This window comes from Dasypus novemcinctus, chromosome 6, assembly GCF_030445035.2.
Source record: "Dasypus novemcinctus isolate mDasNov1 chromosome 6, mDasNov1.1.hap2, whole genome shotgun sequence".
NCBI classification, from domain to species: domain Eukaryota; kingdom Metazoa; phylum Chordata; class Mammalia; order Cingulata; family Dasypodidae; genus Dasypus; species Dasypus novemcinctus.
The window spans coordinates 42,631,956-42,645,616 of NC_080678.1; the positions used below are offsets into that span (position 1 = coordinate 42,631,956).

The 13,661-nt window shown below is 34.8% G+C and overlaps 1 protein-coding gene across 8 annotated transcripts in view; it reads right to left on the reverse strand.

Annotated features, from left to right (window-relative positions):
• The window catches only part of LCOR (ligand dependent nuclear receptor corepressor), a 181,052-nt gene that overhangs the window by 80,940 nt on the left and 86,451 nt on the right, over positions 1-13,661 (reverse strand). For all 8 annotated transcript variants that reach the window (XM_071215742.1, XM_071215745.1, XM_012524589.4 and 5 more), the window contains 2 exons: positions 6,699-6,764; positions 6,264-6,343 (listed from right to left, as the gene is read on the reverse strand). In XM_071215742.1, the coding sequence (XP_071071843.1) occupies positions 6,264-6,343; positions 6,699-6,764 (146 nt within the window). The remainder of the gene's footprint in view (positions 1-6,263; positions 6,344-6,698; positions 6,765-13,661) is intronic.

Here is a 13,661-nt window from a genome sequence, read left to right on the forward strand (position 1 = left end):
GGGTATGGCAAAAGAAGTTTGTCAAATCCAAGGACAACTGAACTACAAAATACAAAATGATTAAAATGAATGAAATAAGAATCCAGAGTACATACTGGTAAGCAAACAAATAAATGTATAAATAGGGGAGAAGGGAAAGCTCTTCTTTACAGCAGAATTCTAATAAATGTAGAAGAAATAATGTAAACAGAAAATCACCATCTGATGAACACCACAGTAAATTTTTTTCAGGTAAGAATCATCAATGAATGTTAAAATTAGTGTATGATGAGAAATTAGAATGATAATAAAAAGAATATTTACAAAATCAAAGTACCTTTCCAAAAGATACCTTTATTAAGTACAAAATGGAAAAAAAAAATAGAAACCTTACAGTCAATAAATCTGGCAGACATTACCTTAACCAAGTGATCAAAGTCAACATTACCATGTGCTTCTGGATATGATGCACTAAAGAGGATACAGTTCTGTGGAATTCTTGCCAAAAATGCATAACCTGAATTCAGTCATGCTGAAACATCAGACAAATCTAAACTGAGGCATAGTCTGCAAATCAGCTGATCAGTATTCTTCAAAACTGTCAAGGCAAAGGCAAAGAAAAACTGAAAACTATTCCAGATTATAGGAAACTAAGGAGATATGACAACTGAATACATGTGTAATCCTAGACTAGATCCTAGACTAGAAAAAGGACATTTATGGGATAAATGGCAAAATTATTGCAAGGTCTACAGTTTGAATAACAGCATTGTTTCAATATTAACTTCCTGGTTTTTATAACTCTAGTATGGTTACATAAGATTTAACACTTTGGAAATCTTGATGAAGGGTATTTAGTAATTCTTTGCATTATTTTTGCAACTGTTTTATAAGTCTAAAATTATTTTTTTTAAAAACTTAACCAGAACTATAAAAAAGCTTCATGAGTGAATACTGTGCAGAGAACTAAGGATATATGCTTGAGACAGGTAAGCACCCAAAACAGTTAGCTATTAGTATTATCATAATTCTCCCAAGTTTATTAAGACTCCTGACTTATCAATCGCTCATTTTATAAATTTTTAAAATAGTGTCTCCTATGTGCCCAAGAAAAAAGGAACAAAGGAAAGAGGAAGGCAAATAATCAAGGCAGACGGGCTGTTACTCACTAAGATACCCCAAAACAGACAAAATTGGTTATTTCAAATATGCTTATGCCCATTTAACTTTGTTTTCTCTTTCCTCTTTCCAACTGGGCAAATTGTTCCAAGTCCTACTTACTTCTTGTTGTCTACTTTCCATATTCCTGTTCCTAATATTGTTGTCAAAATGTAAGTATTGTAAAAACATCAAATCCCAGCTATGTGACTTTGCCTATAATGTAATCTCTCTGACTTTGCTCATTTATTTGTAAAATTAGAATACCTTTAACCAACTTTATAGGGTTGTTAGGAAGACTAAATAGGAGCATATAAAAGTAAGTGTATATAGTAAATGCTCAAAAAATGTCAATTAAAATCCTATATATTTTTTTATTTTATTCCAGTAACATATATAGAACTTAAAATTTCCCCTTTTAACCATATCTAAGTATCTAATTTAGTGCTGTTAACTGCATTCACAATGTTGAGCTACCCACACCACTATTCATTACCAAAACTTTATGGTCAACCCAAATAGAAATTCTGTACAATTTAAGCATTAACTCCTAATTCATTACCCCTACCACATCCCCTGGAAACTATATTCTAGATTCTGACCCTATGAGTTTGCTTATTCTAAGTATTTCATGTCAGTGAAGTCACATAATAGTTGTTCTTTTGTTTCTGGCTTATTTCAAAAAAACAAACAGAACTATACAGAATAAAAGTGATGTTAAGAGTTGTTTGCTCAAATTCCATTATTTGACATTGTACCTGAGAATTCCTGTTCCTTCTCTCTGGATATTTTACTAATGCAGTGAACCTAGAAAATGCACAAATGATATACTTTATCTGTAATTGTTCTAATTAATCTTTTGATCTTTTAAGTTTCAGTTAAATACTTAAAATTTATAAATGTCAGATCTTGTTTAAATTGAATTTCTTGTCATCATTAATGGAAAAAAAATCAATATCTTTATCTTTGATACCTACATGTTTTGAAGATTTTAAAACTGAATTTTGTTTATCTTCTATATCAAGTATTTGAAAAAGTGATTTTAATGCTGATCAACTAAAAAGGATAAAAGTACAATTTCTAGTGATTTTCATTGCTGCCAGGAAAAAAGGTAATAAACATCCCAATTTTATTTTAGCAAAAAAAAAAAAAAAAAAGACCACTGCAAATGATGGAAAGTAATTAAACAGTACTTTTGCTCTTTCATGACTTGTAACAAATGTACCACACTAATGTAAGGTGTTAATAATAGGATGGCATATGGGAAATCTGTATCTCATGCATGATTTTTCTGTAAACTTATAAATTATCTTTCTTTTTTTTAAATTTCCTCCCTTAGGGCTTTTTTTCTTTTCCTTCCATTTCTGCTCTCTTGTGACCATTTGCTGCGTGTTCTTCTGTGTCTGCTGGTCTCCCTTTGTTGCGTCACCTTGCTGGGCCAGCTCTCCGTGGGCAGAGGCTGTCAGCTTTCCAGGATGCAGGCCAGCTTGCCTTCACAAGGAGATCCTGGGATGAGAACCAGGCCTCCCATATGGTAGATGGTAGCCCAATCGACTGAGCCACAGCTGCTTCCTCCCTACAAATTATCTTTTAAAAAATAAAAAAGCTTGCACCATGAAAAAAAAAAAAGTTAATTACCTTTCCCTTACAAATTATATACTCTAATCTCTGTAGGATCTTTTTTTTTTTTTTAAATGTTTTTTACTCATTCCCCCCCACCCCAGTTGTCTACTCTCTGTGTCCATTCGCTGTGTGTTCTTCTGTGTCCACTTGTATTCTTGTCAGCAGCACCGGGAATCTGTCTCTTTTTGTTGCGTCATCTTGCTGCGTCAGCTCTCTGTGTGTGTGGTGCCATTCCTGGGCAGGCTGGACTTTCTCAAACGGGGCAGCTCTACTTAAGGGGTGCAACTCCTTGCATGTGGGGCTCCCCTACACAGGCAACACCCCTGCGTGGCTTGGCACTCCTTGCACGCCATCAGCACTGCACGTGGGCCAGCTCACCACACGGGTCAGGAGGCCCTGGGTTTGAACCCTGGACCTCCCATGTGGTAGGTTGATGCTCTATCTGTTGAGCCAAATCTGCTTCCCTCTGTAGCATCTAAAGTGTCCTATTTCCCAAAAAGGTTACTTCATATTTTTCACTTATTTTAACATATTTTATTGTGGTAATACACAATTTATATATACATTTCCCATGTAAATAATATCGAAACAACATATTTGCCATTTTATGTGTACAATTCAGTGCTATAATTACACTGCTGTGCTACCATCACAACCATTCATTACCAAAACTTTTCATGACCCCAAACAGAAATTTTACTCATAGGCAGTAATCCCCCCATTCCCTCTCCCCTGGGTCCTTGGTAACCTCAAATCTACTTTATGACTCTATGAACTTGCTTATTCTAGTTCTTTTTTTTTTTTTTTAAGGTTGATTGATTTCTCTCTCCATCCCCCATGGGCCCCCCCCCAGTTGTCTGCTTTCTGTTTCCATTTGCTATATGTTCTTCTGTGTCCGCTTGTATTCTTGTCAGCAGCACCAGGAACCTGTGTCTCTTTTTGTTGCGTCATCTTGCTGCGTCAGCTCTCTGTGTGTGTGGTGCCACTCCTGGGCAGGCTGCATTTTTTTGCACTGGGTGGCTCTCCTTATGGGGAGCACTCCTTGTGTGTGGGGCTCCCCTATGCGAGGGGCACCCCTGTGGCAGGCAGATGCTCTATCCGTTGAACCAAATCTGCTTCCCTAGATATTTCATATAACCGAATCATACAATATTTGTCCTATTGAGCCTGACTTATTTCACTTGGCCTAATGATTTCAAGGTTCATCTATGTTGTACATGTATCAAAATTTCCTTCCCTTTTCACAATTGAGTAATAATCCATGTAGGAATATATCACATTTTGTTTATCCATTGATCTTCTCATGAACAATTGGGTTCTTTCTACCTCTTGGTTATTGTGAATAATGCATTATAACTATTGGTGTTCAAGTGTCTGAGTCCCTGCTTTCAATTCTCTTGTGTATATATACCTAGGAGTGGAAATGTCATGTTATATAGTAATTCTGTGTTCAACCTTTGAGGTCATCTACCTATTTTTTAAATTAAATATAAATAATGTACTTACTTTATCCATTCTAAGAGCTTCAGGATGCACAGAGAGTTCAATTAACTCTCATTTTTATGTATATTAACTCTTATTTCCTTCAGTTGCAGGCTGGTATTTCTAGTAGCTTTTTCAAAATTACCTAGGTATCTCACCAGGCCAACCTTAAACTCAAGATTCCAGTGTCATACTCTATTTTGTTATCTCTTGCCTGTTATCATCCTTTCCAGGTATTTCCTTCTATTTTGGAATCTTGGGCCACAGTGCAAGCCTGAATATAGTGGATAGATTTAATTTCCAGATTATGGCCCTTCTCAGATGAGATGCCCCAAGGGACTGAAAAAAATGTAATTTAACATTTCTGTTCTACCAAACAGTTCATCTGTTATAACTTGCTCAATAAATAGCCACACAACTTACCAACACACGCACACACACCCACAATTTAAAAATGATTAACTTTATGGTATGGTAATTTAAAACAACGTTGCTTAATTTCCTGGTTTTTCTTTTGAAAATCATATTAAATTTCAAAATGCTTTTATCATTAATTCAATGAAAACATACTATCCAGACAGTAGTGGAACAGTTTTTTCACATAAAACAAAACAATAAAAATGCCACAAAAGAAGAACATTAAGAACCTCTTAAACCAGCTACACACTGACTTTTAGATTGTAAACTAGCTTGCCAATAATGGATAGCTGTACAGTGGCTACATGCAGGGTTACAAGGCATTTGGCATGGTTTCACAGCTTAAAAAAGCTGACTATGTAGTCAGTTATAAAGATTTAAGCAAAGAAAAAAGGATGAACAGAGGAGGCAGACTATTAACTGAAAAATAATTGGTATAGATGATATTTACTACAAAAGTTTGAAGGATTCAAACCACTGTGCCACTGAGGGAAAGACAGAAGTAATAGCACCAGAACTGTACAATTTATGGAAGGGTGGGACTTCAACTAAGAGTAAGATCAAGAGAATTTCAAGCTATGGGGAACAATGGGTATGCAATGGTGTTGTCCAAAAAATAGCAAGAGCACATTGTTTAATGTAAATAATCAGACCAGTTTAGCTGAAAGGAAATTGTATAGAAGACTAGGGATGCATCGTTAGAAAGAGAAGTGGACTGAACTGAGTACTGGGTAACATTTCCACACTATTTGGCGGTGAGAATGGAAGGGATTTTAATCTAGTAGCAGTGTTTAACAGACTAAAGAAAACTGAGATAGAGCAATCATGTTATTTTAGCAGTCCAGAAATAATGTTGAAAGTATGAACTATGATGATGACTGTAGAAATGAAAATGAACGAAATTCATTTAAGAGGGAAGAACTGATAGAACCTAGCAGTAATTTTAAATAAGAAGTATATAAGGAAGAAATAGGAATCAAAATGTTTCCAAGGCTTTTAAAACTGAGAACAGAGACACAAAAACATAAGACAGTAGATCATTATTAATAAATGTTTCCAAAAAACTGGAATAATGTTTCTAAACCAAAATAGTTTTTAATGTTTAATGCAAAGTAACAAAACAGGAACAAGCTTTCTACAAGTGAATATAAGCAGTAATCATTTTGAATAAGAAAACATTACACTTTGACATTACGAGCTCCCATATTATGAAACATCTTATACTAAAGTACATAATAAATTTACAAGAATTAGTAACTGCTTGATCCAGATTCATGTTACCAAACTTTGTGTACTACAAATGACTCCCACTACTTGAATTGGGAATATTACACCCCATATTTAAAAATAAACACACATTTTAAATCTAAATAATTAATTATTCTACCTTGTGAACTATATAAATAAAGCAATGCATGCTGCAATCTAGATATTTCACTAAGCAACTGTAAACAGTTTCAACTCCAAAACCTAGTTACTATCATAACCTTTATTGAAAAAATATAGAATCAAACCTCTCTTCTCCTACAAATCATCAATAATCAAATTTTTAAAAACCAAAACTTTAAAATAGCACACAAAAATTTCACAAGCCTCTTAGTTACCTTTACTTTATCTCTTCTCAAGCAACAAAATAGACAATTTTCATCAAAAGTCCAATCAGAAATGCTTTCAGGCTCACAGTCTGAAAAAAATAATAGGATTAACAAATTAATATTCACAAAAGAAAATTTTCAGAAAATAAATCAGAACTAATTTTTAAAATATTGTGTTTTAACAACAACAACAACAAACCCCTCACTAGTGACAGGATCCATTTTTTGTCTTACAATTCTTAATTCTGTAACTGCTCATTAGTCAATACACCTTGTTCATATACGTATTCTTATATCAACTAAACACAAAAAAAGATGCATATATGAATATAGCTTTAACCCATATGAAACTGCAAATAAAAAAGGAGGAGACAAGCTTAAATAACCAAGCTATAAAATATGTCACCAGGGAAGAATTTGAAATACCAAGAAAAATTTTAGTACCTTTAAATAAACTGAGATCTTTTAATAATCCAGGTCCAAACAGCCCTTCAAGAATACTTTCAAACCCTGAAAGGATAAAAAAAAAAATCCATCATCACAAGAATATTTACTATAGTAATATTAACCTGCTGAATGAAAAAATGGTATTTTCTTCCAGTTCTCAAGGATCTCTAAATAACTGCTTAAAGGATGCTGAAGAAAGTGTGTCAAAAACAAATCTATGGAAGCGGACTTGGCCCAATGGATAGGGCATCTGCCTACCACATGGGAGGTCCGCGGTTCAAACCCCAGGCCTCCTTGACTGGAGTGGAGCTGGCCAACGTGCAGTACTGATGCACACACAAGGAGTGCCCTGCCACGCAGGGGTGTCCCCCACGTAGAGGAGCCCCACGTAAAAGGAGTGCACCCTGTAAGGAGAGCTGCCCAGCGCGAAAGAAAGTGCAGCCAGCCCAAGAATGGCGCTGCACACACGGAGAGCTGACACAACAAGATGATGCAACAAAAAGAAACACAGATTCCCAGTGCCGCTTATAAGGATAGAAGCAGTCACAGAAGAACACACAGCGAATGGACACAGAGAGCAGACAACTGGGGGGGGGGGGGGGGAAGGGGAGAGAAATAAAAAACAAATCTAAAAGGAATATTTGCAAAAACAAGACAAAACAGACAGTGCTAGAAATAACCAATAAAGGAATGGAAATTTGTGGGTTCTCTTACTTTTACAGACCCACAAAATACTTCTTTATATAAACTTTTTTTTAACACAAATTTCATTTTATTGATACATATTAATAAAGCATACAATTCATCCAAAGTGTACAATCAATGGTATTTGGTATAATCACACAGTTGCATACATAAACTCCCAAATTTAGTTTTAAAAGGTACCTTTCTCAATGAAAAGTTAAACTGCTTCAAACTTTTCAAAACTTTCTGGACTTACCTAAATGGCATTCTTCTAAATATCAACTGAGAACCTAGAGAATTTTCAAACTAACGGTTTTTTGAAGAAGGAATACCCTCACCAAGAACAACTTCTACACCAATAAAGAAAAATGCCACAAAATAACCATGTTTTAAAAGAAAATGACTCTTGTAACAATTTCAAATTGCCACAATAACTACTTGCTGGTTCCTTTATGAAAATAAAATTGCTAATTACAGTACCAAAAAGAGCTATTTTTTAAAAATTCAAATAAACCTGTACACAAATGTTTAAACTATTATCACCTAAGCCAGTGTGAATAAAGTAGAAAAAAACAAAACGTCTGATACCACTTCAAATACTGCTGATCTACTTAAAAAAAAAACAAAAAATATCTCTTCTATATTGCTGTTTTCTATGGGTTATGAAGAAAATAAAGATTTATTTTAGATTAGATTGTACCCTTTCTACAACATAACAGAAATAATGGAATACCACACTAGTTCCTAACCAATGTGTCATGGGCCTCACTGCAAGCTCAAATAGATCTCACAAGTGGTCCACAAATCCACATGTGTTCTAAATAAGCATGACCTTTAGAAAGATATGCTACTTTTCAAATATACAGAGATACTACTGTACTTATGAAAATATAAAAAGTGTTCCTGAATTCCTAGTAATTTGGAGTATTATGTATTTTGTCACAGAAACTATTATCACCAGAGGACTCACATTTATTTTTTTAATTGTTAAGAAGCACTCTCAAGTTCAAAGAAGGTAGGGAACTTCTATTTTAAGAAAATATAGCCTGCTGGAAATATGAGGTATACACACAGGCAACATTTCCATACTGCAGGAACAATCATGATAAAAGGGTTTGGAAGGTAAAGGGTTAGGAAAAGATGGTCTTAATATTTACCTATGGTAAAAATAACATAAGGGATTTCTCTAATCCCTAGTATTGAGCCATTATTTTCAATAGAAAAATTTTTAGAGTTTGTTAACTGCATTGTAGTTAAGAGTTGATTTTTCTATACTCTTCATTCTATTAAGGAGCAATTTTTTTCAAATCTTTCTTCCTTCCATCAAAATTATTCCAAGGGTTTTAGAAAATCAAACTACCCACACTAATGGGAGGTATCTATGTCTATTACTTTCCTCCTATAATTACAGCATTTCTCCCTCAATCACTATGGCCCCTCCTCTTTCCCACACTAGACAGGAGAAAGGGTTGGGGAGCAGAAATGGGAAAGTGGTGGGATGGGTGGGGTGGGTGGTGGTAAGAGAGTGAAAAGAAAGTGCTAGGTATCATGTATTTTGGCCCTGGAAAACAGTCTCAGCACCAGCCTTTTTTTTTTTTTAAATAAATACCACTGTCTGCATCCAACTCTTAATTCACTCCACCTCCAAAATGAATTCTTTTTAAAGGACAGCCTTCTGATTTCACAAATTGGAATGAAAGTATTTCAATATCTTTAAAGCACCAAATACAAACTGCAAATAACTAAAGGATATTAAAGGTAGCTCTTACTCTGAAGAGCAAATCTAATATTCTTTCACCTGGGTTTATGTGAAAGTATAACAAATTCCAACCTTGCATGGTATGCATATTTCCTGAACAGGAAACAATCTAAATACAGCAAATAATAATACCGGGAAAGAAAAAAGCAAATAAAAGCTCTGGTAGATTAAAAAAAAATTTTAATTACAAAGGATAACAGGATCTGAAAGAGTAAGAAATTAGAATAAGAACGTCATCAAGTAACACACAGGTGTAAACAAAAACCTAATCCTAGGTCAAAAAGCAATGAGAAGAAAAGACCAAAATGAATTAAACAAGAAAAAAAAAAATCCATCAACTCAAAGATTTAACCACAACTAATTTTGATCAAAACAGTAACTGTAAACAAGGCCTTCCTCTTCTGCTCATACTTGCAAGGATACATCAAACCTTACACATTTTATTGATTATATACTGCATAATGCCATATTTGGCTACCCTCCATTCACTGGATGTTAATGCTTCTTGGTTTTATTAACATTAAATATTGGATTTAGCAGTTGCGTAGCAACCGGGAATATCTTGTGTGCTATGCCTGACATTAACAAAAGGCAAATAAGGGAAGAACAAATGTATTCAAATTTTATACTGAGGCCTCACAGAAAACCTATGAATCTAAGTTACAAAATGCCATTGAAAATTAAATAAATACTGAGACAGCCATGTCATTATATTCAATCACTAGGGCTTAAAAAACACCTTTACATAATATAACACATATAAAGAAAAATTATTTTATATTTTTGGACGTAACTATTTTCCAGAGGGTTCTTTCTCAACATCACAAATGGTTTCAAAGCTGACCTCTAGTCCATTTCTCATTCTAACATGCAGGATGCATTCCTAAAACAATGATCTGACAATGCCATTCCCTGTTTAGAAAAACTGCGTAATGCTTAAAGAACAAATCCCAAACTCCTAACACCAGCAATCAAATCTGACTCCAACCTTCCTTGCTTCCCAGAACTTTCCTGCTTATTCCCAGAGCTCTAGTCAAGTTGGTCTTCTCATGGTTACTTAGTATATAGCAAGCAATACTACCACCTAATATTTTCTCAAACCTTTGCAACTCACCTCTAGCCAAATAAAGCACCTTTTCCAAGGTACTTTTTAATTTGTTCAGCAAGTAGATTTTCACTTATTCAACCTATATTACCTGAGAGCTCCCACCAGCCAGAGGCTTTTTCAGGACTGAGTAGGCAGTGCTGACTGAAACCGACATGGCCTGCTGCCTGCCCCTATTGGGTTTGGTTTCCAGTTTTCTGATCCTCAGAATTCTCTTATCATTGCCTTTTAGAAAATAAATGTGAAGTGTCTAATGCCGCCTCTGCCTTCTGCCATATGCACAGCACTACCCATGCAGGTAGAGTATTTTGGAAAATAAAACATGTCATAGGCTATCTAAATCCTGTGTTTTTAGGGTTTTTTTTCCCCCATACATTTATGCCTTGTCTCCTAAACTGTCTTTTCATACATTTATGTCTTGTCTCTTCAATTAGATTGAATGCTCCAGAAATGGGAGAAGGGTCTTCCCATTTTTCATGTTTATCTTGTAGTAGGGCTCTACGTGCCTTGATTTGAGCTTCTAGTTTAATCACACAGCTCTCAAAAATAAAAGATAGTTGGAGGTTCCTCAGGAAGCAAAATACAGAACTGCCATATGATCTAGCAATTCCTCTACTAGGAATATATCCAGGAGAACTAAAAACTATGAAACAAACAGACATTTGCACACCAATGTTCATAGTGGCCTTGTTCACAATTGCCAAAAGATGGAAACAACCCAAGTGTCCATCCACCAAAGAACGGATAAACAAAATATACGATGGAATACTACACTGCAATAAGAAGAAATGAAATTGGGACATATACGGTAACATGTATGAATCTTGAAGACATTATACTAAGTGAAGTAAGCCAGACACAAAAGGACAAATATTGCATAGTCTCATTAATATGAACTAAATACAAATAATAAACACATGGAATTAAAACCTAGAGTATAAGTTATAAGGAGATAAGAGGAGGGATGAGGAAACTATGGATGTTTTCACAGACACAGAAGTTTTAATTAACTTGACTGTAAAAGTGTGGAGATGGATAGAGTTGATAGTAAAACATTATAGTGAGTTACAACTGGTTTATAAATGGCATTGTGACTGAAAAAGGTAGTCTGTGGAAGTAAATGTCAATAGAAAGTAAGTTAAAGAATAATCTAGGGACTGAATAACATAGTGAACCCAGAGGTGGTTGAGAATTGTGGTTAAGAGTACAAATGCAAGAGAGTCCTTCTGTGAGCTAGAGAAGATGTATATCACTATTGTAGGGTGATGGGAATATGGAGAAACATGGGAAAACTACAATTGGCATGACCTATAGACTGTGGTTAACAGCAGTACAATAATATTCTTGCATTAATGCCAAGGTATACTGTGTTGATAATAGAGGTGTACGGAAAAAGTGTGCCAAATGTATGCTATAGACTATGATTGGTGGTACTAGTCTGATGATATTATCTCATAATCTGTAACAAATGTTCTACCAAGATGTGGAGTTGTATGGGAAATCTACACATCTCTATGATTGTTTTGCAAGTTCACAATATCTGTCAACAAAAATACATGTAAAAAATAGTACGGGTTGGAGGAAAAATACACCAAATGTAAGATAAAGAATATAGTTGGTAGAAATATTTTGACAATGCTTTTACATACTCTGTAACAAATGTTTCACACCAATGCAAAGAGTTGGTGGAGGGGTGATGTATGATGTTATGTATATTTATTTTGTAAGTTTGCAATCTTTACTATACACTTACTATTTCTGTGTGTTCATGTATGAATGATATACTCAATAAAAAAAAAAGATAAAAAATTTTCAACATTTTCCTCCTCCAAATTTAATCATAATTCTCTATTTCCAACCAACGGGGAAAAAGCAGGTTTATGAAAAGTAACAAAATAGGAACATATCAAATACATAGCCACCTAAGGTCAGCAGCCTGCCTTGCACTATTTGAATAAGGAAAAAATACTATGGATAGAATGAAAAAATTTGTTCCTGGGCCTTGGGAACCTCTCCTATGAGATAACCAGTACAGAGATCAGCAGTTTGAAACAAAGAGGGGCTGAAGGAAAAGTAGGAGCACATCAGAAAATTAACAATTTTTACATCAAGGTCCCTGGGTATCTAGTAAATCTTGGTGCTGGATGTAAATACAGTTGAACCCTTTAATAAAGCATTATTATTTTATAAAGTATCACTTCAAAAAGGTGCTTGCTGATAATTATCAACTAGTGATCTAATAAACAAAAGGGAACTAAGAATATCTGAAGTTCTTTGTTTGAAACTCATGGTTTATGGCTTGCCACCACCACACTGAACTTCATTAAAAGTGGGCCACAAAATGAAACTAATTTAAAATTACTAAATTAATAAAAATCTCATATTGTATTCAAGGAAATTAATCTTTTCTTATTGATGCTACAGCTATCTCAGTGTGTCATACAACCAGCCTGTTTGCTGGCCCACTTACCATACTTGGAATTACTCAGACATGAACTGATGACAAAACCTGACCACACATACCGAGAAACAACCTAATGGCCCACAGAGAAACAGAATTAATGAAGGAAGTAGACTAGAACCTGAAGAAAAACTGTAGTAATATTTCTATTGAGACCAGGGGATAACTGCATAAAAAGAGAACAAATGGGACATGGGGGGGTGAAACAACCAAAATAACCAAAGAAAGGTACTAAGTGGAAAGAAATGCCTGCATGATGCACTGTGAAAGAGACAAGGACACTCAAATCATGAGAAAGAAGATTTGAGATGTGGAGGTAGCTGGGACATTCAATATCTGTAAAACAGGACTTCCAAAACAAGAAAAAGCAAGGAATGGAAATGGAAAATTTTAAAAAACTAACATAGAAACTTCCAAATGTTGAATAGTGACTTGAATTTTTATATCTAATGGGCTCTCTGAAGTACTGGGACAGGATACTAAAGGGAGAAAAAAGCATGTACATGTGAAATTCCCTGGATAAAATCTGAATTCCAAGAATAAAATGTGGAAGTGGAGGTGGTTCAAGCCATTGGGTGCCTTCCTCCCATATGGGAGGTCCTGGGTTCGGTTCCCAGTGCCTCCTAAAAAAAAAAAGAAGTACACAATGAGCAGACAGTGAGCACAAACAACAAGGGGGCGGGGGGGGGGGGGGAGATGATAAAAAAATAAATCTTAAAAAATAAAAAAATGTGAAAAAGACCATATGGGGGAAATTTTTATGTAGATAACTTAAAACAAGGAGAAAAAGAATAAGAGAGTAACTGCCAGTCATCTCATTAATAAAGTTAATGCTAAAAGCCTTGGCAATTATATTTACAAAACTGTGAGGGGAAACAATAGTAACAATCTATTACTCATGGATAAGACTTTCTAGATATGCTCTGATTTGCAAAGTAGAACAGCCTTGTA